The sequence below is a fragment of the Triplophysa rosa genome, linkage group LG1 (genome assembly GCF_024868665.1).
Source record: "Triplophysa rosa linkage group LG1, Trosa_1v2, whole genome shotgun sequence".
In the NCBI taxonomy this organism is placed as follows: Eukaryota; Metazoa; Chordata; class Actinopteri; order Cypriniformes; family Nemacheilidae; genus Triplophysa; species Triplophysa rosa.
This window is the reverse complement of record NC_079890.1, coordinates 3,417,341-3,441,750: the sequence shown is the minus strand read 5'-3', so window position 1 is coordinate 3,441,750 and position 24,410 is coordinate 3,417,341. Positions and strand designations below refer to the sequence as shown.

The 24,410-nt window shown below is 38.3% G+C and overlaps 1 protein-coding gene across 1 annotated transcript in view; it reads right to left on the bottom strand.

The window, feature by feature from the left end:
• efl1 (elongation factor like GTPase 1) overlaps positions 1-24,410 on the bottom strand; it is a 76,761-nt gene that overhangs the window by 9,207 nt on the left and 43,144 nt on the right. The window contains 4 exon segments of the mRNA XM_057358286.1: positions 2,451-2,635; positions 5,981-6,948; positions 15,143-15,290; positions 16,546-16,677. Coding sequence (XP_057214269.1) covers positions 2,451-2,635; positions 5,981-6,948; positions 15,143-15,290; positions 16,546-16,677 — 1,433 coding nt within the window.

Genomic DNA, 24,410 nt, shown 5'->3' with positions numbered 1-24,410 from the left:
TTAAACGAAAGTACGGCTCTTGCTAACAAAATGTGTCCATTGCTTATGACTGAGTAACGCTTTTTCAGTTCACATCATCACTATGTTCATTCACTGGCTGTTTGACTCTCTCAAGATAAACCCACATTTGCTAGATCAGCGTTATCGACACGATCAATATGAGTGGATCTAATAGACCGGCTCACTCTTATCGGTCAGGAGTATGATCAGGTAATCAGGTTCCTGTATAGAGTTCAATATCTTTGCGGTGTACGTTCAGACGAAAAACCCCTGAGGTCAGAGGAGGACACTGACTGACAGAAAGAGAGAGAGAGAGAGAGAGAGAGAGACCTGAACACATGTGTACACGATACTGAATCACTCGCAGACACACCACTAGGGGCTTTTCCTGCTCATTCACAGTTCACTACATAGTGTACGCGTGTTCTCTAGAAAGTCTCATGTTCCTCTTATTCATACTTTAGATAATTACTTGAATTATTTTATTCACTTATTCATATTTTTAATCATTCATTTACACTTGTCATACTTTTGTTTAAACATCTGTTCATTCATTCACTTATTAAGTCACTTCTTAATTCATTCATTTACTAACTTGTTAAATGATTCGCTAGTTCATTCGTGCATTCACATCTGCTCATCGATTCCCTCATTTATTCCTGCATTTATTTATTTACACTCATTCATTCTCTCGCTCAATCATACACTTCATCCTTATTCATTTGTTCATTCATTGACTCATTCTCTTGCACACTCATGCCTTCCTTAATGAATCATTTACTCACAAGTTCACTCATTCACTTTCATTTATTTCTTCACTAACTCACTCATTCAAGTCATTTTTTCAAAAATCTATACATTTATTCACATTTTTAGTAACTAATTCAATCACTCACTTGATTCGCTAGTTTATTTATTTATGCGTTAAAACTTGTTCATTTATTCACTCATGCAAAAACTGTATTCACTGGTTCATTATTTATTCATTTGGCCATTCATTCATTCATTCATTCATTCATTCAGTCAGACTTTCACTCACAAGTTCACTTCTTCACTATCATTTATTGCTTTGTTTATTTATTTTCAATTCATTGACTTCATCAACTTACTCAACCAAACACTCATTCATTTAATAATACAATCACTTATTCATCCATATTAATTGATTAGGTCTTGGTTTATTTGGTCACACATTCATTTGTTTATTCATTCATTCATTAATTCAGCCTTTCCCTAATGAATTACTCTGTTCTGTCACTCACTTATTTGTCTGTTTGTCTGTTTGTTCGTTCGTTCGTCCATCCGTCCATTCATTCATTCAGCCCTTTTTGCTTGTTCCTTCCTTCCTTCATTCATCCACTCATTCATTCATTAATTAGCTTATTCGTTCATTCATTCATTCATTTATTAATTAATTAGTTAATTCATTCATTCATCCACTCATTTGTTCATTCATTAATTAGCTTATTCGTTCATTCCTTTATTAATTAATTAGTTAATTCATTCATTCATTCATCCACTCATTCGCTTATCCATTCATTCGCTCATTAATTAATTAACTCACTCACTCAGCTTCATTTTTTGCTTGTTCGTTCATTCATTCATTCAGCTTTATTTTTAGCTTCTTCCTTCCTTCATCCATCCATCCATCCGCTCATCCATTTACTCATTCATTCATTTATTATTGAATTCATTCAATTGCTCATTCATTCACTCGCTCGCTGGCTCACTGACTCATTCATTCAGCCTTATTTTTTGCTTGTTCCTTCCTTCATTCATCCATCCATCGGCTCATTCCTTCATCCATCCATCGGCTCATTCCTTCATTCGTTCATTTATTAATTAATTCATTCATTCATTCATTCATTCATTCATTCGCTTATTCATTAATTAACTCACTCAGCTTTATTTTTTGCTTGTTCCTTCCTTCCTTCCTTCCTTCATTCATTCATTCATTCATCCATCCATCCGCTCATTCCTTCATCCATCCATCCATCCATCCATCCGCTCATTCATCCATCCATCCATCCATCCATCCATCCGCTCATTCCTTCATTCATTCATCCATCCATCCATCCATCCGCTCATTCCTTCATCCATCCATCCATCCATCCATCCATCCATCCATCCATCCATCCATCCGCTCATTCCTTCATCCATCCATCCATCCGCTCATTCATTCATCCATCCATCCATCCGCTCATTCATTCATTCATCCATCCATCCATCCATCCATCCGCTCATTCCTTCATTCCTTCATTCAGCCATCCATCCATCCGCTCATTCATCCATCCATCCATCCATCCGCTCATTCCTTCATCCATCCATCCATCCGCTCATTCCTTCATTCATTCATTTGCTCATTCATTCACTCGCTCACTCACTCACTCACTCACTCAGCCTTCTTTTTTTGCTTGTTCGTTCGTTCGTTCATTCATTTATTCCCTCACCTCCCAGTGGCTGAACACTAGCTGTGGACTGGCCAGGCCGCTGGTCCTCTTTCTTATCTCCTCAGCAAATCCGAAGCTCTCGGCAACAGGAAGTACAGCTTTAATGATGAACATGTCCGTCCCTTCCTTCATCTCCTCATGCAGGACTCGTCCTTCCCGTTTAGATAAAACAGCATACATACGACCTACATGACAAAGATGCATATATAAACACTTTTCATAACTGGACAGTTGACTACACAATCTACTGGTACTTAAAATAGAAAACATAACAGGGACATGTTTTGCCCTCACATTGCCCTTAAATATCTGGGGCGAGTCATTGTCACATTTCATGTCAGTTTTCCCCGAGCTCTGATTAATTTCTGACCCCGGTGTGCAATGCTAAACTATCACATATAGCAGTGATCCTCAATTGGCGGACCGGGGGCCGGATCCGGACCCTTGCTTCGTTCACAGAATATTTTGTAGGATGATTTTATGAAGGACTTTTGCTGGGTTTTCACAAGCAGGGTCACATTTTGTAATGAACAACGTCCTAATTGGGAAATGATTTAAAGATAGAAGTAGTTCTGGTATGAATGGCATGGAAAGGCTAATTTAGTCAAATTTAATTTAGTTTAGTACAATACATACTGTATATACTGTGGATATCAAAATATAAAAGAAATGGCCTGATACAAGATCATATCTTTTACATATACATCCAACTGGGCTAAATTGATTAAATATTCATTTATTTTCAAAAAAGCGTATTGTCCGGACCTCTTTTTGGAAGAAAATATAAAGACCGGACCTCTTGGAACTTTAATTGAATACGCCTGACATATAGCATACATTATGCACAAACTATGTTCATGTCACCAAAATCCACAAATCACTGTACTTTTGCCCTTAATAAAAGCAAACACAGAGTTAATGTTTAGAAACGACCTGGAAACACACACAAAATCCATCATCACAAGCCGGAAAGTCACAGGCGATCAGATGTGTGTTTGGACTCATCGGTGGCGGACATCCTTCTCCTTTTACTAATACAAACAGCAGCTGAGCCGTCCTCACACTCCCACACACACACACACACACAATACATGGAAGTGACGGGGAAGAAACTGAGAGCGGTGTATAACACGCGCCATCCCCAGAGACCATCAACCTCTAACACCACACACCAGCGAGAAGCTCTCGCAATAAACTCGGTTATGAACTCTGTGCATCTGGGCCATGAACGCATCACGTCTATATTGCTAAGTGGCAAAAACATGTTAAAGGAAACATGTTACAATGAACAGATGTTTGACTTTGATGTCCATGTAGACGTACTTTAAGGGACCTATTTTAACAATCTAAGCGCATGGTCTAAAGCACATGGGGCAGAGCGCAAGTGGGTGTTTCCGAATCCACTTTTGCTAGTATAAGGATGGGAAAACTGTCAGCGCGCCAGGCGCATGGTCTAAAAGGGTTGTCCGTATTCTCTTAATGAATCATGGGTGTATTATGAGAAAAACGTGCAGTAAACCAATCAGAGGCTCATCTCCCATTCCCTTTAAGAGCCAGTTGCATTTGTGCCTTGGCGGATTCCCTATTTACACGGCGGAATTTGCAAGAGCAAAGACCGGACGCTTCACGCTTCTCCAGAGAGGAAACGCATCTAACTTACTCGTTAAAGCGCACGAGCAGATCATCGACAGGACAAGCCGGATTTTTTGTCTTTATGTAAACAATAATAATCTTTTAATTTGTAGTCCATTTATTTTTAATAATTGGCATGTTTTTGTGCTGCTGCGTGTCCTATGTTATAAGCAGAATGTACGAGCACTGTGCACCCGCCTATAGACGCATAACACGCTCTTTAAATAACCAAAAACATATTGCGCCATTGACTTTATACCAGGTTTCAGTTGGCCAGTGGCGCAGTCTATTTCAGTTGCCTCAAAATAGCAACGCGCCAACAATGCGCCTGAACAAACCTCGTTTTCAGACCAACATGCCCATGGGCGCACAAATGGGCGCAAATGCATTTGCTATTTAAACAACGTGGTGCAGGATGTGCAAACGATAACTGCGTCGGACTGAAACTAGCATAATACACTCGCGTAGTGCCTGCCGCCGGGTGTACAATAGGGCCCTAACAGTCACAGCGTAACGCTCCCTCCCGAGTCAACCAGGACCATTTATTGAAACAAAGGTTTTGACAGTATTGATTGAAAGTAAATTTATGGTTATGACATCACAACTTCTTGTTCATTAGCATATGACTGCACACATTTGTACATCAACACTTTATTTGGTGTTGAATGAGGAATGATATATAGATTTCGCATTTAGCGTTTTGGCCCTTTGCTGCAATGTGTCAATGTGGCTGCCATATTGGAGAGGGCAAGACTGCCCTAAACATACACACAAGTGAACGGAAAAGCTGTTTTTCTACTAAATCTAAATATTCGTAAATGTCTACATTTATTTTAACGCTTAACAACTCACTTCCGTTTATCTGTTGGTGTTTGTAGGGCAGACTTGCCCTTCCCAATATGGCGGCACCAAATTCAGTGGACGATAAAATAAATACATTTTGGATACGAGTCAGGGTAAACACTCCTTAAGGGAGACCAAAAGTGTAATAGTGGCCTATACGTGCGTCACATAAGACATTTCTCTCATCTAGAACATCTGTAATACTTAATAGAGTTACCTAGTTATTTGGAAATGAGAAACATTCTGCCAGTGAAAAGTTTACGTTTTTTATATTCAAAGCCATTATCTGCCCTAATCCAGTCCAGCTGCTCCCCCAAACGCTCCTCTGATCATATCTACTAAAACCCAAAGCGCCAGCGGTTCATATAAAGATTTTGAATGTCTGGGAAGGTAATTTGCACATTTGTTGAAATATTTATGTTTTTTCTCCCCGTTGATTTTCTCAGGGGTTTAGGGTTCTCTCGGGGCAGGATTTCCTTACCTACCCATCCGGGTCCAGTTCCCACAAGTATGTTGGTCGGACAATTTCGCTTTTGTTCTGGAACCTGGAGCTATGACATCACTACATCTCTACATGCCTGATTCACATCAGCTTTTAATTAAGGGGGGACTTTTTTCGGTGTGGCATTTTTTACTTGCATTTCAGAGAATGTGGATCTTTTTAGGAAGGGCCGATTGGAATGTGCTTTAGTGGTCGGAAATGTTTAGGAATCCCTGTCTAGGTTGCACGCTTGATAAACCGATCAAGCGATATGTAATTAAGCATCCAAAGAAGCATTTTGCGCAAATCAAGAGCTCTAACTTGAGTTCAAATTCACAGTCAAAATTCAAAAAGAAAAGACAAAACAAATAGAAGACATAATAGAAAAGCCTTGTGAGTGAATGACGCACATATGCATTATTCTAAAGAGCAGTGAGCTCTATGAAGTATGCATGTGCATGTGGTCACTGTTTTCGCAAATTCTTGTTTTGTAGTTTAGATGAAGATGAACAGCCAATCACATAAAAGAAATGACGCTTTTGGGTTGAAAACGATGCCATGTAAACAAACTTACCTAAGACTTCAGCAGTGGCCATGATCTCACAGGTGTACATGGCAGCCATTAGTCGCTGAGGTTTGGCCTGGAAAGCGTATCGACAGGTTTCCTTCACAGCGGCGATGAGCTGCCCGGAAAACGGCCCGTAACAGTCCACCGAACTCCCCGCTGCCTCTGCTCTACTTCTGCTTTGATTACTTGTAGACACGTCCATCTCACATGCATCTTTAAGTTCAGAACTTCCACTTTGGTTGACTGTATTTGGCTCTGTGACCGAGTCCTTATCAAACAAGTCATACTGAGCTAGCGGTGTAGAAAACTTCATGTCCCAGGTCTCTACTGAGAAGCAAACGCCCATCAGCGGTTCTTCACACATGGGGCCTGCGAGTGTGGCCAACTGGAAGCCACTGATGATGCTGTTGTCAAAGTCTCTAAACGTGGCCATCTCGGCCCTTTCTCTCTCCAAACACTGCCACATGGAAGGTCTCGGGTAGCCCTCCACGTTGTTAAGAAGAATGTTTGGCCCGCAGCGGCGTGGACCAAATGCCCAGATACGCTCCACGGCACCCCTCCATTTGTGGCCCTGCAGGTGGCTCTCCAGTTTGACCTTCAGGTCCTGGATGTTTTCCAGAATTTTCTGGTTGATGTCCAGAGTCTTGCCCTCCCGGGCGAACACGCTGAGCTGCTCCATTGTGCGGATGAGCTCCACGTTGTCCTCCAGCAGGTGGGTGACTTCCTCTGGAAGCGGAATAGCTCGGACCCCGACGGTGGCCATCTTGTTAGAGGTGGTGAGCGTGACCAGGCCAGTGGAATCCACCTGGACGCCTTCGGAATACTTGGTTTGATCCTCCTTGACCTGGTGAATCACCGCCACCTTATGCTGCTTGCCCAGCTCCTCGTTCACCATGTCCACCTTGGGTGGCCGGACCACCGTCTCGCGGAACGGAATGATCGGTTTGGAAGCGCTGATCTTAATTTTAGCAAACCTACAGAGGAGCAGCAAAATAAAAGTATCATGGTGTAAATATCAAAAGGAAAGCAATATTATAAGCAAATCCTTCGTCCTCTTACAAAAACCTTATTTTTCAAAGCAATGGTGTGGACCGCTGAAGGCTGGCGGTCAGCCAAGAGTAAGAGCCGGGCTCTGATTCTTCATCAACTTGTTATGGCATTATAAAATCTAATTTACGCTGGCCCATTCATGTAGAAAATATTCAAATACAAATTCATCACCTGTCTGTGTAAAGAAACAGATACAAACATACCGCCCGGATGGTGCAGCACTCTGAATTTCATATACTTTAGGCAGAATAAAGGGTTATACAGTAAGCGTCTAGTTATATAATAATGGCCTAAATCTCATAAAGGGAGAAAAACACTCCGGGGTCATTGGTTAATGCTGACAGCTGGTCAGTCGGGTCTCATGGGTCACTAGGCTTCGCTAAAAGGAGCAGACGGTTGACACGATTGAGTCGACATCGAGACTTCCAATAATCCAGTTAGACTCAGACGGCCAGAGACGGTTTGGGAAGCAGATAATCCAGTGGAAAATCTTTCGAGCAGGGCTGAGAGCTGTGACGGGGCAATCTTCAGGCAATGCTGTCTCACTGCTATCAACTTCTGGTGTTACACAATTATCTTTTTCTCTTGCTCTTTTTGCCTCATAAACCTCATTACTTTTTGTTATTTCCTAACTTGTAATTGCATATAGATGTAATTTCTCTCTCTTACACATTCCGGCATTATTATTTTTCACTTTAAAGACACTTCTCTTCTTCTCATTTTTAAAGAGTACCCAATCTGCAATCTGGCTAAAAGAAGCTAGATGAAATATTTATAGCTGGTCTAAAGCAGTGGTCATGCAACTTGGTTTTGATACAGGAGCTAGATTTCACATGTGGACATCAAGCGGAAAAGCAACACAGTAGCATCACTGGATATCAGTTATTTATTTTATACATCTAGAAAGGTTCATCAAATGATTTTATAACGTTTCCAGGTACCCCATAGGCCCTGATGTTAAGTCTTCATAGTCTGAGTGTTTTAATTTTTCGTGACGTTAACCATTTTTTGTGTGGCCTGACTTTAAAAACAGTCAGAAGTCTAAAATTAGCGGTTTAAATTTGGACTGGAATGGGCGAATTATTGACCATAGTTCAGCTACTCTAGTTTCCACATATGGCTGAATGTCAATAAATTTGATGTATTTAAGCAACTGTCTTGGCCTTGGATGAATCTACAAACGGAAAAAAGCTTAGCCACAAGAATTAAACAATAACAGAGGAAAACCCAACTTTCAGAGAATAGAATTTGAGTGATTTCAGTCACACTTTGATTCAAGTATTAAACCAATGTCTCGTTTGCACATAATCTGTTGTGCTTGTGAAAATATAGTTTTAAAAATATAAAAAATACAATAAAATAGAAATAATTGTTCAAAATATCGCACAAGTTGACATTATCAAAGATCTTGTTTTTTAAAATAAAATGCTTGTTTTCTAGTATCAATATTTGAAAACTCTTAAATCAAGACACATTTATTTAACAGGGAAAGTGTCCTAAGATATTAAGTCTTGTTTCATGAAGGAAAATATATAAGAATTAAGTAAGTTTGTGTTTAAAACAAGGAAAAAAGCTTCCAATAGGTTAATAAAAACAAACCTGAATTAGGTACCTAGGGAAAAGGTCAAACTAAATTCAAGTTTGTTTTTCTTACCCCACTGGCACTGCATTTTTTTAAACATAAACTTAGTTTTCTTCTCTTTCATAAAACAAGACAAAATGTTTTTGATCACTTTTTCCTTCCGTCAAGTAAATGTTTCTTGATTAATAATTTTCCGATATTTATACTATAACAAGACAAAAATCCTTATCCTATTTTCTTTGCAGTGTAGGAAATCATGGTGTTAAAGGTTCACTCAAAAATAAAAAATCTGTCATTTTCTCATCTTCACGTCTTTTAAAACTGTATGTGACTTATTTCTTCTGTTAAACAAAAAAGAAGATATTTTGAGAAATGTCTCAGTAGTTTTGTGTTCATGCAATGAATGTCAATGGGGTTCAATGTTGTTTGGTTATCAACGTTCTTCAAAGTATCTTCTTTTGTGTTCTGCAGAAGAAAGAAACTGTAAATGATCAAAGAACGCTCATTTTAGGTTGACCTTTCCCCTTGTAACATAAAACTACATATTTATGATTATAGTAAATGTGACAACTGTTTATAATCACTAATATTTTCAAATATTCTGTTTTGCATCAGTCATGTCAACTTTGTGTCACTTAGTGATGTGAAACTGTATAACCACTAGGGATGACACGAGATAGCACAAAACAACAAATAATGCACAAAACAATGAAATAAACCCCCAAATGATCCGTTTTCTTTGCATCAAAACGATTCTCACCCCATCAGAGGGTGTAACCTCTCGTGGGTCACGTGATCTTGCAGTTGACCCATTTACTGCAGAGGCGGTGATGTCATCATCTCGTAACTAAGGGCACGGCGTGACCTCATTTTTAGGACTTGGCCGGAGGACAGGCGCTGCGTCAAAGGTCTGGACAGACTATCTCTGAACTGCTTTGACACGGAGGTCTGATGCGATATTTTTAGACGCCACTCAGACTCCCATCAGACTGTGGAGTAAACGCTGCAGGCGGTCTGACCTCAGCCTCTCCTGACCTCAAGGCTTGACCCCCCCGACTCAAGCGCCCGGGGGCTGACGGTTTCTCACCGCTGGCTTTCCTGACAGTGTGTTTGCTTTTGACCTGAGCTGGTGACCAAATCACATCTCATTCAACGAACCGCACTGCGAGCCCGGCACGCTTTTCAAACGGAAATTGTTTGGTGTAGGTTAAACGGTATGACATTTATGTAAAAGCCTTTGAATCTGCCTTGTGTTTGTGTGGGCTATTGGATAAAAGTGCAGCAGACTGGGGAGAGAGAAAAGAAATCAATCAGCAACGTGAGTTTTATTTTCTCCTCACAAGCGCCGGAAATGATGGAGTTATGAGGACATGAAGGGATCGCTTCACATGAGTGATTTATATACACAGTACACTACTGTTTAAAAGCTTAGGGTCACTTGACTGAAATGTTTCTTAAAAACCTTTTGATCTAAAGGAGTTTTTCAAACTCATAGATAAAAATAAAACTTGTGCACACATATTAATTGGGTCATTCTCGAAACCACTGAAACATCAAGGCAGTAAAGATTTGAATTATAAAACATATAATTTGGTAACACAAAAAATTATCATAATAAACACAATTGTGTTGTCTACCTGGCACAAAACATGATTTTGATATAGAAATGAATTATTTTTGCATTTTATTGCTTTTTCTGCTGAAATTCTCATTACCGTAACGCGCCCCGCATTGTCTGAGTGCATTATATGTTGTAATTTAAACAGAGTTAAAATATTTCATAACATAATATAAATTAAATATTTTGAAAAAAACAACAATTGGATGTTCTTCTAGATGTTCTCGAATTACAAAAAAGACAAAAAAATTGACAGAATATTCATGCATAATAAAAATGAAGAAATAGTGGAAGAAATAACATAACATTCTTAAAAGACTGACTCACACACAAAGATATTTAAATATTTAAAAGTTTCATTTTATGTGAAGAAACACATCTACCAGTACCTTTAAAATGGCGTTAACAGATTACTTTATATTTTTCTAGTTAAAAGCGGAATATTGTTTTATGTCAAGCTGTGTACACGACTTTTTTCAATCTCATTTCCAATACAGGTAGTTTTACACTTTAAAAAAAATGTACATGTGTACAATTTTCTATTAAAATATACTTAATTAATGTGATATTATTTTAATTAATAAAAACTTGTTTGAATAAAACACTTTGTTTTTAGTTACAGTAATGAGTATATTCAGAGGCCTTTTAAAAAAAATCAACATTTTGTTAAACCGTGTTTTTAATAAATCAAAAGGAAATTTGATGATGCAAGTGTTTTTTAAGAAAATCATGTTTGACATCTCGAAATCAAGATTTTGTGAGAATCACCCAATTACCTTTACATTCTGCATTTACATGTATGCATTTGTCAGACGCTTTTATCCAAATTGACTTAATTGTATTATACTATACATTGTTTCCGAGTTTGTGCAATCCCTGGGAGCTGTATTACTTTCAGTACTGTTTAAAAATCATTTTAGAAGAGACATCAAGAAATTGCTTGATAAAATGACAAGGAACATTTCTACAAATTCACTGAGAATGATGAAATATAACAGTTTTGATTTATTTTGGAATTTTTTAGTCACAACACAATTCCCAAAGTTGCATGTGTGTTATTCCACAGTTTTGCTTTTTAGTTTTTAACTATTATTCTAAAATGTGGAAAAGAATATCAACAACGCACAATGTCTTTTTTGTCTTGCTTTCCAGTATCTAAGGATATCTAAAGACTCTTAACATTCTTGAAAAACATTTACTTGAGAAGCAAAATTATGAGATATTTGGTCTTGTTCTTTGGGGGGAAAGGTTATCAGAATTAAGTGAGATATTTTATCTTGTGATCACACTTAATTTCATTTAGCTTCTCATGTAAATGTCTCATGATTAGAATGTTAAAGGGATACTTCACCCAAAAATGCAAATTCTGTCATCATTTACTCACCTTCGAGTTGTTCCAAATCTGTATAAATGTCTTTGTTCTGATGAACACAGAGAAAGATATTTGGAAGAATGCTTGTAACCAGACAGATTTTGCCCCCCATTGACTCCCATAGTAGGAAAAATTACTTTATCATTTTTTTGGTTCTGTTGAACACAAAAGAAGACATTTTGAATAAGGTAGGACAGCAAACAGTTCTGAGGCACTTTTGACTACCGTTGTATTTTTTCCTACTATGGGAGTCAATGGGGGGCAAAATCTGTCTGGTTACAAGCATTCTTCCAAATATCTTTATCTGTGTTCAACAGAACAAAGACATTTATACAGATTTGGAACATCTTGAGAGTGAGTAAACGATGACAAAATGTTCATTTTTGGGTGAAGTATCCCTTCAAGATGTTTATACTGGAAAACAAGAAAAAAATGCAGAATATGAAAAATAAATGTATGTTGCAGTATTAAAGAAAATGCTATTTTTTCTAAGAACGCGTATAACATTCCTACTATCAGTCAGTAAAGCAGGATAGAAGAAGGTAGGAAAGAACAAGAGTGAAACCTTATTTATGGGGAACATCTCAATCTATGGGGAGTTTAAACGTGTTTGCATCTTTTCCAAACCGTCCCAATACGACCTTCATCATTTCAGTCAAGCCAAATGACACCTGCGGGATCTCTCTCTCCATCGACAGCAGTTAAAACGCTCGAGCTGACAACGTTTTGGCCAAAATGTAAAAAACTGATGAGGTTTTCTTCACGACGAGTGACAACAGGACAAAGCAACACAGTTGAGAGACGAGCGCTAATTTACAGCCCCGCGGCTCGAGGCGAAGTGACAGATGGGAGCGTGAAAGCTCATTCGTGTCTCTTTACACCATTACTACATTTTTTAGCAAAAAACCTCAACGTGATTTCGCAAAATGTGCCATATCCCTCTCGCTTCCCTTACTGTTGTGTTAATGCATCACTTATCCACTTGTTTTGTCCCCCGTTTCTTCACTATCGCTCTTTTTCTGTACTCGATTTTCAACTGTTTTTGTGACAGTTTCTTGATGACACACAGCCAACATTTACTCGCAACAAAAGTCGTTCTGGTGGCTTGTCAAAAAGCTTCGCCAATCTTTTTTTAATAAAAGCAAAACCGCTTTCATAATTACCAGTCGCCTAATTTACATACAAAATACGAGTCCACAATCCATCCTCAATCTGATCTAAACATCTCTGATTAATAAAATCTCAATCTCTGACTGGACCGTCTATTGGATGTGCGTGTTTTCATCTGGAAACTATTCCTTGTTTTGATCATGTCGCTGGATGTTAGGACGACATTCAGAAGATGTTTTGTGACATTTATAATGAGGAATGTCTGTGAATTCACTCTGTGAATATGCTTATCTGACGTTTGTTCAAAAAATGTCACTTGAAATAGAACGCAAGGTTTCCCAGATTACACGCAGACGTCGCCATGACGTATTCGCCCAAAAATAAAAATTCCTACTATGGGAGTCAATGGTGGCCAAGAACTGTTTGGTTCAAAGCATTCTTCCAAATATATTTCTCTGTGTTCATCAGAACACATTTATACAGATTTGGAACAACGTAAAGGTGAGTAAATGAAGACAGAATTTTCATTTTTTGGGTGAACTTTTCCTTTAATTTCTTAGATCATTTTGCTTCTCAGGTTAATGTATCTTGATTTACGAATGTTAAAATATTTATACTTTTTCTAGGATCAGTCTTCTTTTGCATTGTGATGTTACTTTCATAACAATTAAATATAATTGAATTAAACTGAAATATGAACTGAAATATTTCTTCATGAAATTTACCTAAAGACATCTAATGTCGACTCAATATGGAAACACTGAATCGACAAACTCATTTTGTCATCACATGGCTGGCGACACGAACCGTTTTGACAGGTTCACATCTGTTTAAGACATGCAAGCTCACCTTTGGAATAAAACGCATAAGATATTAAACAAACGGCCCGGCTAATGTTATGCGAGGGCATACGTGTTTAAGAAACAAACAGTAGCAACTTTTCAGCCGATATTTATCATGTGGTGCCGCTAATGTATGCAGTTCTGCTGTTCAAACAAGGTAAAAACTCAAGGGCAAAGCGGACGTAGACCGGTGTCTTATTAAAATGGAAGAAAGCATCTTTAACATTTGAATGCTGAAGGTTTCTCCTGTCATATAAAACCTAAACCGGCTCAAGGGTATTTCATTTAACCTTTCTGACTTCTTATTTGACGAGCAAAAATGGAAAATGTAAGAATGTAGTATTCTCGAAAATGATTCACTTATAAGGGTGCTTATTTTATATTGAATATGACATAACGTACATCAAATACATGACTAAATGATGAAATAATAAATCGAGTTATTCTGAATTGTTATTATTTTATTGTAGATAAATGATATATAATAATTACAGTAAAACCCAAAATTAAACAATGAAATAATAATAATATTATTTAAAAATGTATATATATATTTTTTTTGGATAAATATTATGTGATCAAAAGACACCACAGCGGTCAAATTTAGAGTTGAACAGCTATTTTCCTTTTTTTGTTGACAAAATCAACTATTCCAGGGAGCAAAAGCTTTTCTCAAACGCACAACGTCGTACCGCCGTGTTCACAATGGCACAGCAGGAACACAACTATTTCCAAATAAAAGCTGGTTGTCTGATCCACGAACGATTCTGAATAATGCTGAGCCGGTCTGTGTTGAGAACGAGTGGCATGAATCTCCAGTACAAACAGCGCAGAGCTCAACGCTCATAGAGCGACTTCAAGAACTATTGATCTGAGGCCGCCGCAGTGAAAGAGAGATGGAGAGAGAACGAGACGACAGAATGAGTGTCAGAGAAAACAATAAATCACAAGAGAAATATCCTGTCTGGAGAGAAAGAGACTGCTGTATAGAGTTTTATAATACAATAATGATATTCAGTCACAGATCACTAAAAATATTATATTATACTCATAATATATAGTCAACATCAAACCAACACGGACCCTCTTATATCGGTACTTGTTTAAAGGGATCCTTCACCCAAAAATGAAAATTCTGTCATCATTTACTCACCCTCCAGTTGTTCCAAATCTGTATACATTTCTTTGTTCTGACGAACACAGAGAAAGATATTTGGAAGAATGCTTATAACCAGACAGATTTCGCCCCCCATTGACTCCCATAGTAGGAAAAAATACAACGGTAGTCAAAAGTGCCCCAGAACTGTTTGCTGTCTTACATTCTTCCAAATGTCGTCTTTCGTGCTCAACAGAACAAAAAAAATGATAAAGTAATTTTTCCTACTATGGGAGTCAATGGGGGGCAAGATCTGTTTGGTGACAAGCATTCTTTCAAATATCTTTCTCTGTGTTCATCAGAACAAAGACATTTATACAGATTTGGAACAACTCGAAGGTGAGTAAACGATGACAGAATTTTCATTTTTGGGTGAAGTATCCCTTTAAATTAAAGCTCTGATATACCATCATATAGCGTCTGTGTGTGTTTCTTCACCTCTCTCTCAAGTCATCCAGACAGCGTTGTAGATGCACCTCCCCTGCAGTGACCAGAACATGCTCGCCCGTCTCCTGAATCAACACCTCCACACACGGGTCGGCTTGGTTCAGCAGCCTCATACCTCGCACCAGCTTCGGCATCTCACCTAAACACACACAGAGAGGAAAGAAAAGACAACACGTTGTCACAAGAGCTCATGCAAAAAGAGGAAATACAGGGAGTGTGTAACAAAGAGTGACACTACATTGTTTTATTGTAGTTTGGTTACCAACGTTATATCAAATTATCTTCCTTTTGTGTTCTGCACAAGAATGAAGGATAAACAATGAAGGATCTTTATTTTGGGAGAACTGTCCCTTTAAAATCATATGATGCTTTGAGATGGACGGGTTTTCCATGTCACCCCCGACACTGCTTATGAGAATGACATTAAAACTTCTCTTCAATGGATATTTGCCACTTGGAGACATGAGAGTATATCAGACAGTTCCGTTTAGGCTGTACTGTTTTGCATTGTTTATGGTTAACCATTGGCATTGTTCCAAAATGCTCCCTACTTAGTGAGCCGTCTAAGTAGGGAGCATTTTGAGGAACCATAAGCAGATTCTCCAACAAGAAGGCAGCATGATGATGCTTAGTAAAATACCTCAGTTTGATCAAATTGAAAGGTAGAAAAGTGTGCATTCTTCATAGAGATTAAGGCAATCCCATAATGCAGTGCGACAAACTCACGTTAAAAAGTCCATGTAATCAGATTACACATACATTTACCATCCATTTTTAAAAACAACATTTTCAATGTAATTATATTTCTTTTAAAAAAGTTACATTTTGTTGAGTTAGCATTGTGCTCCGTTAGCATGCTAATTCAGTAGTGCATGTACTAGATTTTGGCACAGAATAATTCGCTGCATCCGAAATCGCCTACTATATAGTAGGCGAAAATGAGTCATGAATAGTATGCAACACATACACATTCATGTATACAGTACATATAAAAAAAGAATACATGTTTATATATAATTTAAATTATATATGAATATGAATATATACATGTAGCCTATGTGTATGTGTATATAAATACAAAATAAATATGCACAGTGCAGGGACTTTTATTCTGGATGCGATTATTCGCCGTTAATCGTTGAACAGCCCTGACCGACATTTAGTCGATAATCAATCTCACATATCTCATTCACATTTAAACACAAATTAATTTGAATGTTGCGAAATGACATGAGAGTAAAAAAAACGAAAGAATGTTATTTGAGTGCACTGCCGCTTTAAGATGATAATGACTTAACCTTTGATCGTTACATGATAAAGTCTTATTGTGTCATAAAGTCCTAGTGTCTAACGTTAACTTTGTGTGTGACGTGTGATCGGATTTGCTCACATACTTGGATGCTTGGGCTCGACCGCGACCCTGACAATGGGCGTGGCCTCGAAGTTGAGTGGCGTAAAGGGAGGGCAGGCGGGAGACGTGGAGATGGTGGCCGACTTGAGAATGAATTCCTCCATTCCTCCAATACCTGCAATAAACAAAACATCAGTGAACATAAGAGTGAACGTTACGTTTGGACCGCGAAAGAAAAACACACCTTAGAGATCTGACATTTGCTTTTACAGATACATTCAAGGGGCTGTGATGAAAATATCTATCAAGACTGAAGGAAAAAATGTCAAATAACCGACATTCAGCAAAATGGCTTTTATAAAAAGGCAAACTGCCACAGACATAGCGGATCGAGCGGCAGAGAAGCAAAAAACAAGAGGCATATCTGGCTTTGTTGAATAGATTACGAATATCGACACGCTTCTAACAAAAACCTTGCTGAGGTTTTGTTTGTTCGAGGAGATATCCCATTGATTCTCACAGAAACATTTTTTGACTTCCAATAAATATTTGATCAAAATGAATATTTTAATCTTGTATTTTAGTTTATTGTCATTATAAATGTGTTGTTGTGCTTTTCTCTTAAAGACACTGTAAATTACTGTTTTATCATTCAAATATGCCAACTATCACTACAAACAAAAAAACACGGTTTTACTACAGTAACCATAGTGTAGAATAGGGTATTTGCAGTAATCACAAATTTATTATGGTCTCGCGATATGAATCCACAGTCTATGGAATTATGCAACTGGTAATCAATCTGTCAAAAATAAATCATTAAAGTCCCAGTGAAATTAAAAATGACAATTCCTATTTTTCATGAAATATTGCAGCATTTATTGTAAATAGCTTACAAATGTAGGTCATTCTCTTTTTAAAATTCATGTGCCCTCATAATCTTCAATCTGAAAATGCACTTCCGCCCTCTAGTGACTATCCATCTCAAGTGACGTAAATTAGACGGCTTGGGCGGAGCATCCGTTAACTCCTCCCCTTCAACTGTCAGTCTGCTGCCAGTTCCGTTTCAAAATGCAAATGCTGTTTTTATGCATCCAATCAAATCGCAGAGAAAGCCGAAAGCCACGCCCACTACTTCTCTCATTAGAAATTCAGTTTCACTCGGAAATGCGTCAGATTACAGAAGTAAATACGATGGACTTTAACTAAAAAAATTAATAAAAAAATATAGCAATGACAAAACTTTTTTTAGCCAATCAAAAAGTGGCTGATTCTACATGGACGCCCATATATGGAAAACAGGAAGCCAAGTCAACTCGCTGTATGTTAACACTATTTTTCCACCACTGTTCTTGAAAGCAAACCACATAATACCTTAAAAATAACGCTGCTGCTCTCCCGATCCATTTCATCTCTTCAAAAATCTCTCCGAGCTTCACTTGCACTTTATTTGTGTATGCGCACAAACAAACATTATCTCTCATGACTTTTTTTAACTGATTCTTGGCCATTAGTTGGAGCTAATGGATACAGACACTGAATGAAGGAATGCTCAGTGGTCGAACCGTTTCATTCAGCTCTTGAATCCCATTCATTCGAGTTACATCAACTCCAGAACACTTCTTTCAGGAGAGCAGCGACTGAACTCGAGAGGTTGAGAGCTTCTGTGGCATGCTGAGCTTATTACGGACCAATTTCAAGCAGACTCACAATCTTGTTTATGTGCAAACACCTGAGGGCTGTGAAGTCGGTAATAAAAGTGGTTTAACGGTAATCACGGGCGCGGGGTCCGTCGAAGCCAACCTGAATATGAAGTCTTGAGTTTAAAGGTTTGGCCGATGTTGATGCAATGGCCCACGGGAGACATCACAGAGGTTTCTTATAGCACCGCAGACGTGCAGACATATCAAATGCAGAAAAAATAAACACAACAGCATCTAATGTCAAATCTGCTTGTTAACACAATGCAAGACACACAGTGGATGAATTGTTCTGATCTTTCTTGCTTTGACATTCTTCGTTTAAGCGTTTGCATGTGTTTGGATCAGGCGCAGATGATGAGAAGTGTGGGAAACGAAGACGACTTAAACTCTCGAAGTGCAGAGGAAACGATAAAAAAGTAATTCCTAAATTGATTCTCCAGAAAAGTGTGGTGCTCTCAAGACATTATGTTTAAGCATCCGAACCTACATGACAAAGTATCATTGGGCTTTAAGGAATAGTTCAAACATGTATGACTTTCTTTATTCAGAAAGAACACAAAATCATATATTTTGAAGAATGTTTGTAACCGAACAATGGCGGCACTCACTGACTTGCATTGGTTTTGTGTCCATACAATAGAAGTGAATGGGCACCACCATTCTTAGGTTACAAACATTCTTCAAAATATATGATTTTGTGTTCTTCGGAATAAAAAATTCGGACATTTCTTTAAAATATCTTTGTTTGTGTTCAGCAGAAAAAAGAAAGTCATACAGGTTTGAAATGACATGAGGGTGAGTAAATGATGACAGAATTTTCATTTTTGGGTGGTATGAGTTTGGGGCCGGACACTCTCTGTCTGACCAATAGTAAACGAGGTGTTCTGAATATCGCTACAAACTACAAGCAACAATGTAGTGGTGGATCGATACTGCCAAATGCATAAATGTTAACGATATATCGGCCGATATTTGGGATTTTTTATTGATCCATATATGGAAATCAGGAAGTCAAGAGTATCAGTGTGTTGTGAGAACAATATTTTTACCGTTGCTTTTAGGAGTGTCACGATATTTTACAATACGACATCACGAAATAAAAAAATGAAGACATGTAGAGTAAAAGATAGAAGTTTGAGTCTACTCGTTTCGTGTGGCCTGTGGTGCAGAAATGACCAACTAAAAGAAGTTCATTCAAACCTAAAATTCCTTAAAACATCCTTGAAAATGAAAGTTCCATTCTTCAGTTGAACATAGACAAATATATTTTTTTATGAAAATGCGTCGTGATATCTTTTGTCTCGTGACAAAACACGCATATGACAACTAGTCACAAGAACCAATGAGATTAGACGTTGCCACTACAAGGCAACAATGTAAGCTAAAAATATTCATTGATAGATGATTATACTTTTTAAATCTTTAACATTTTGGGTTCCATGTAAGAAAGAAACTTGACAGCATTTTAACATAAAACGATTATTATTAAAATTATAATAAGTTTAATCATAAGTATGTTCAGCTAAAGAAAGGAATAATAGTCCAGTTGTTTCTGTTTTGAACCTGTAAGATATATGACCAAATCTAGGATTGCATGAGTTTTTTATACAGTATTTGGGTGAACTAATTGTTTTCTTTAATCTTTAAATCACACAGGTTGAAAAAAGAAACAACTGGACTGTTATTGACTATTGTTACAAATTGCAATTGCTTAGATGGAAATGATGGAAGTGTTTATACGCTGTAGTTTGGCACATGGCTCATATCACCGGACCGAGTCGATTGAGTCGCCCCCCCCGCAGACACTCTTTTAACCTTCGAGTCACTCGTTCATCACTGAAAGTCGAGCCAGATGCGGCGGTCAGTCCAGACACAGGAACCCTTTGTGCGCGTGACTTTAATACGTCCAGTCGGGCCCGAGGCACACTGCCATATTTATCCACAGCGCTGATGATTTCCTGTTCATGTCGACCCCTCTCACCCCCCCTCCTTCTGGTTCAGGGCCAGCTCTCTCCCCCCGTCTAACCCGTTATACAAATAACAGCAGAACTGATCTCAGACCAGAGGCCGGTGAATTATTCAGACCCTTCAGAAAACAAGCAAATCGGCCGCTCGACTCCATCGCATGTTTTAATGTTGGCTACATAAATCCGGCCTCACCTCACACGTGCTTCTGGTTTCAGAGCAAAAAACATTGGAGCCCATTGACTTCCATTGTGTGGACACAAAACCACTGAGACGTTTCTCAAAATATCTTCTTTTGTGTTCTACTGAAAAAAAGAGTCACATACAGGTTTTGAATGGCACGAGAGTGATGAATGACGATTAAACTGCAGAGAAAAAGCAGATTTCAGTTCTCAGTTTCACCGCACTGGTGAATGGGTGTAAATCCAGAGAGAGAGAAAGAGCAAAAGGTTAAATCTACATAAAGAGAGAAATCCAAAAGTCCACCGATAAGAGCAGATCTCAGAGCTCAGAGAACGTGCTCGCTCTCTTCTTTTAAACGGTAAAACAGAGACGCTCTTTCGACATGAAACACGAGAAGGTGATTACTCAAAGGTGACTGCGTCTCCGAGGCATTCCTCAACAAAAGCGCAGAGAGAAAACAACGAGCCGGCTGCAGGAATAACCTGCGGAGAGGAGCGTTCGGCTTACATACAGTGAGTTACAGTGGGAGGCTTTGAGAACGGGCCCGCTGGAGAAATCTGGGCCACACATGGAAGATATAAAAGCACTTGAAAAAACGAAAGCCGAATCGAAGCTGAAGGGTTTCGAAAATGAAGAACAATTTCACGTCGGCAGAAATAATGGAGGGGTTTCTGGCAAAGCACTTCGGCTTAATGCTGGACTATTTTTAATCTTCTGTCAACCTTCTGATAAATCATGCTGACATGGGCTTACAAGTGTTATTAGGCTCAAAATGAGTTTAAAAGCCACTCAAGGTAGAGTCGCATTACATTTGATTTACTCTGGACCCCACAAACACAAACAAGGAGGAAGGACATGTCAAAGCCATGAATGATAATAGACTACATTTACATTCTAAACAACAATTAACTGGACAAAAATTGTGTTCTATTTCATATCAATATTTTTGGTCTGTTGTGCAGGAAAATAAAAATGACAAAAAGAATTACATTTAAAGCTGCAATCTGTAACTTTTTACAAAAATCGTTACATAAACAATGAGTGTTCAACATTAGAAAATGTCAATTGTTTTTCAGAAGACGTAAAGATAAATACGGCAAACAACCTGCAATTTTGTGTTTCAAACAGAGACGGTGACAGAAAGGCAAAAGTTACTGTACAGCTTGCAGCTTTAAATGTCTTCTCATGCTTAACATGGTCAGCTTGTTAAAAAACGAGTTGGACGTATGACGTAGTATTTCTGCGCTTAATACACTCCCCCAGCACTCCAACTTGTTTCGGAAAGTTTTTTATAAGTCTGGATCCCTGTTTCGTAACAGGGATCCTATTCCTTTAATTGGGCAACTCTCCCGGAAAAGCACGCCCACGGCTAGGCGAAAGAAATAGCCCGCCCACGCACCAACCGACGAGCGACAGGAAGACCCGCTTATCAAGATTGGCTGCGCTGTCGGCCTGCAGCTGCAACTCGTCACAGCCATTGCACAATTTGCGTCCGAAATTTCCGCACGTTAAAAAATAAATACGACCTCACGTTGTGTCAATCACATTTACACACTGCCTCCGATATTTTCGTCCGTCAAAAAAAAAAAAATCTTAGATTCGATTTTCTGCGGTTTTCGTATCCGTAGCAAGCATTTTGAGAGGCGTATTACAATTCAGAGACACCGTACAAACGAGCGCCAAATACGAAAAAACGCATACGAAAATTTCAGACCGTATGTGCAAAGACCTTTACTCTTGCGATAGTGAGAGAAGTTGAGCTGTGTTTGTTTTGTTCATGGCATTTCAGTGATGGATGTTATTTAAACAGTGGATATTTTGAGAGCGTGGAGTTGTAAGTGTAAGGATGGACAGTGTGATCAAAAACATGTATAACTGAATGTACCATTATAAAGCAAACTAGAATTTCAATGGAAATGTTTTAACAACCATGCACTCATACATTGATGAATAATGTTCACGTTTAACATTTCTCATCTCATTAGCTTTCATACCCGTTAAAACACCAAGTTCATGAGATTAATAAATAGTTTAAATAAAAAATAATTAGTAAATAGTCTATTGATCATTACTTTTAATAAAAGAATGAATGAAATATTATTAATTTACATTTATATTTTTAGGGATTTTTTTTAGCCAAAAATGTTTGCCAAATGCAAAAATGTAAATATCAAAAAGTTCAAATAAAAAACAATTAAAATCAGTGTTTCTATTAGACAAATGCAATCCTGAACACCATTTATCTTTCCAAAAAAATGTTTAGTCGACTTAAACAAACAATTTAATTACAAAACAGATGTAATTTATCGTTCGTTTACAGTATATTTTCTCATCGTGGTTTATAGCGGTGCTTTACCACGGGAGATAATGATTCCGTCAAACAGCTTTAGTCAAAAGCCAAGACTTCTGTTCCACAAACAAACAAAAGTGTTTCCTTCCCTTCGTGCAGCTTCTCTTGGCAAGCACAGAACGCAAGGTCCAAACCAACATTCGCAGGCTCTTAAAGTCCTCCGAGGACAGCCAGAGGTCAAAGGTGAAACGTTATCGCCCGGCCTGACTGTTTCCGCTTGCGCACAGCTTCGGTTGGGCAATGAGGCCCGTGGAGGCCGTGTTTGGATTTTTCGCCTGATTGCGGTGCTCGTGCGGGTCAGGGAAGAGAACGTTACATCTGTCTGAGCGGTTTGAGGCAATGTAGAAGCGGAAAATAGGATACGAAGAGCACAAGGGCAAACAACCTAGAGCGAGTGATCTCCATGACTCAAATGAGGAGAAATCTTCACCGACCACAAATAAAGTTGGCCCGGGTGCGAGTTATATAAAGAGCGTGTTTTTTCTCCTCGCTGTGCCTTTGGCAGCCGTTTCTGCTCTCAGCTGTGGCTCTCTGGGTCTCTTCAAAGCCGAGAAAGCCTGAACAATAATAATAACGGCTAATGTTCTCAACAGATTTTGGTCTTGCGCATAACATTGTGTTTAATAGCTACAGCTGGTGCGATTTATCTCGCTGTAAAGTAAAGTAAAATAAAATAAAAAAATGATTGAGAAAGATATTTTGAATTATTAAAATCATGCTTTTAGCTAGAAGCGGTGAGAGGTTGTTCGTTACGTGGTTGAGTTACTGTGCGATTTTTCAAGGTTTTGAACTTTATTATGCAAAGTTTTTATTTTAGTGAAAGAGAAGATTAGAATTGGTTCATGACCATTCAGAGATCAGTTTGATTCAGCAAAAAATACGTTCAATAATTTGAAAAACAGGCGTGGAACTTTAATGTTCCAGTTTGAAGCTGCTGTCGGTAACTTGGCTCTCTATCGCCATCTGTGTTTGAAACATACAACTGCAGGTTACTTTACGTACAGTACAAACTAACACTTTCCCCAAACATTTTAAGAGACAGCACAATTCATAAGTCTTTATTATAGTCTGAACGTTGTTGGACAGGTTTTTATTTACTTTCTTAATAACCGTTTTTTTTTATTTTTTAACAAAAACAATTTAAAGATTGCATCTTAAAGGTGTGTGGCAGGAATACTGCTTTAATTTGTGTAAGTACAGACCAATCACAACAAACTTCACCACCTCTCTCTCTCTCGGCCTCAGAAAATTGATTTTTGGCTGCTCATCCTAGATTCCGTCTTGTTAAAGCTCAACGCTGCTCGACTCCGACAGCTGCGTCTCAATCACGGGTCTTTCCCTCAAATCCTTCCCTCTTTATTTCCTCCTTACGAGATGACCGCTTTCAATCTCGACGTGCAGATCAGTTGCAACAGCACGAGTTTGTGATTAACGCCTCACTGTGAACGTACTGTATGTTTGTTTGCATCGCGGACACAGGAGCTTTGTGTTTTCTGTCCAGCGCAAAACATGTTTAGAGGTTTTACTCAAAGAACTGACAAATTTTGGTCACGAATCTTGAGCAAGTTTTAGTTTGTTCCTCACACAAAGCCACATACAGCCTACGACTCATTCTCTTTCATTATATGTTTAAGAGCAGTCTGGATATTTTTCAAAAATGGATATTTTGTATATCCATGGCAGAATTTCATGTTTGGTGAACTATTC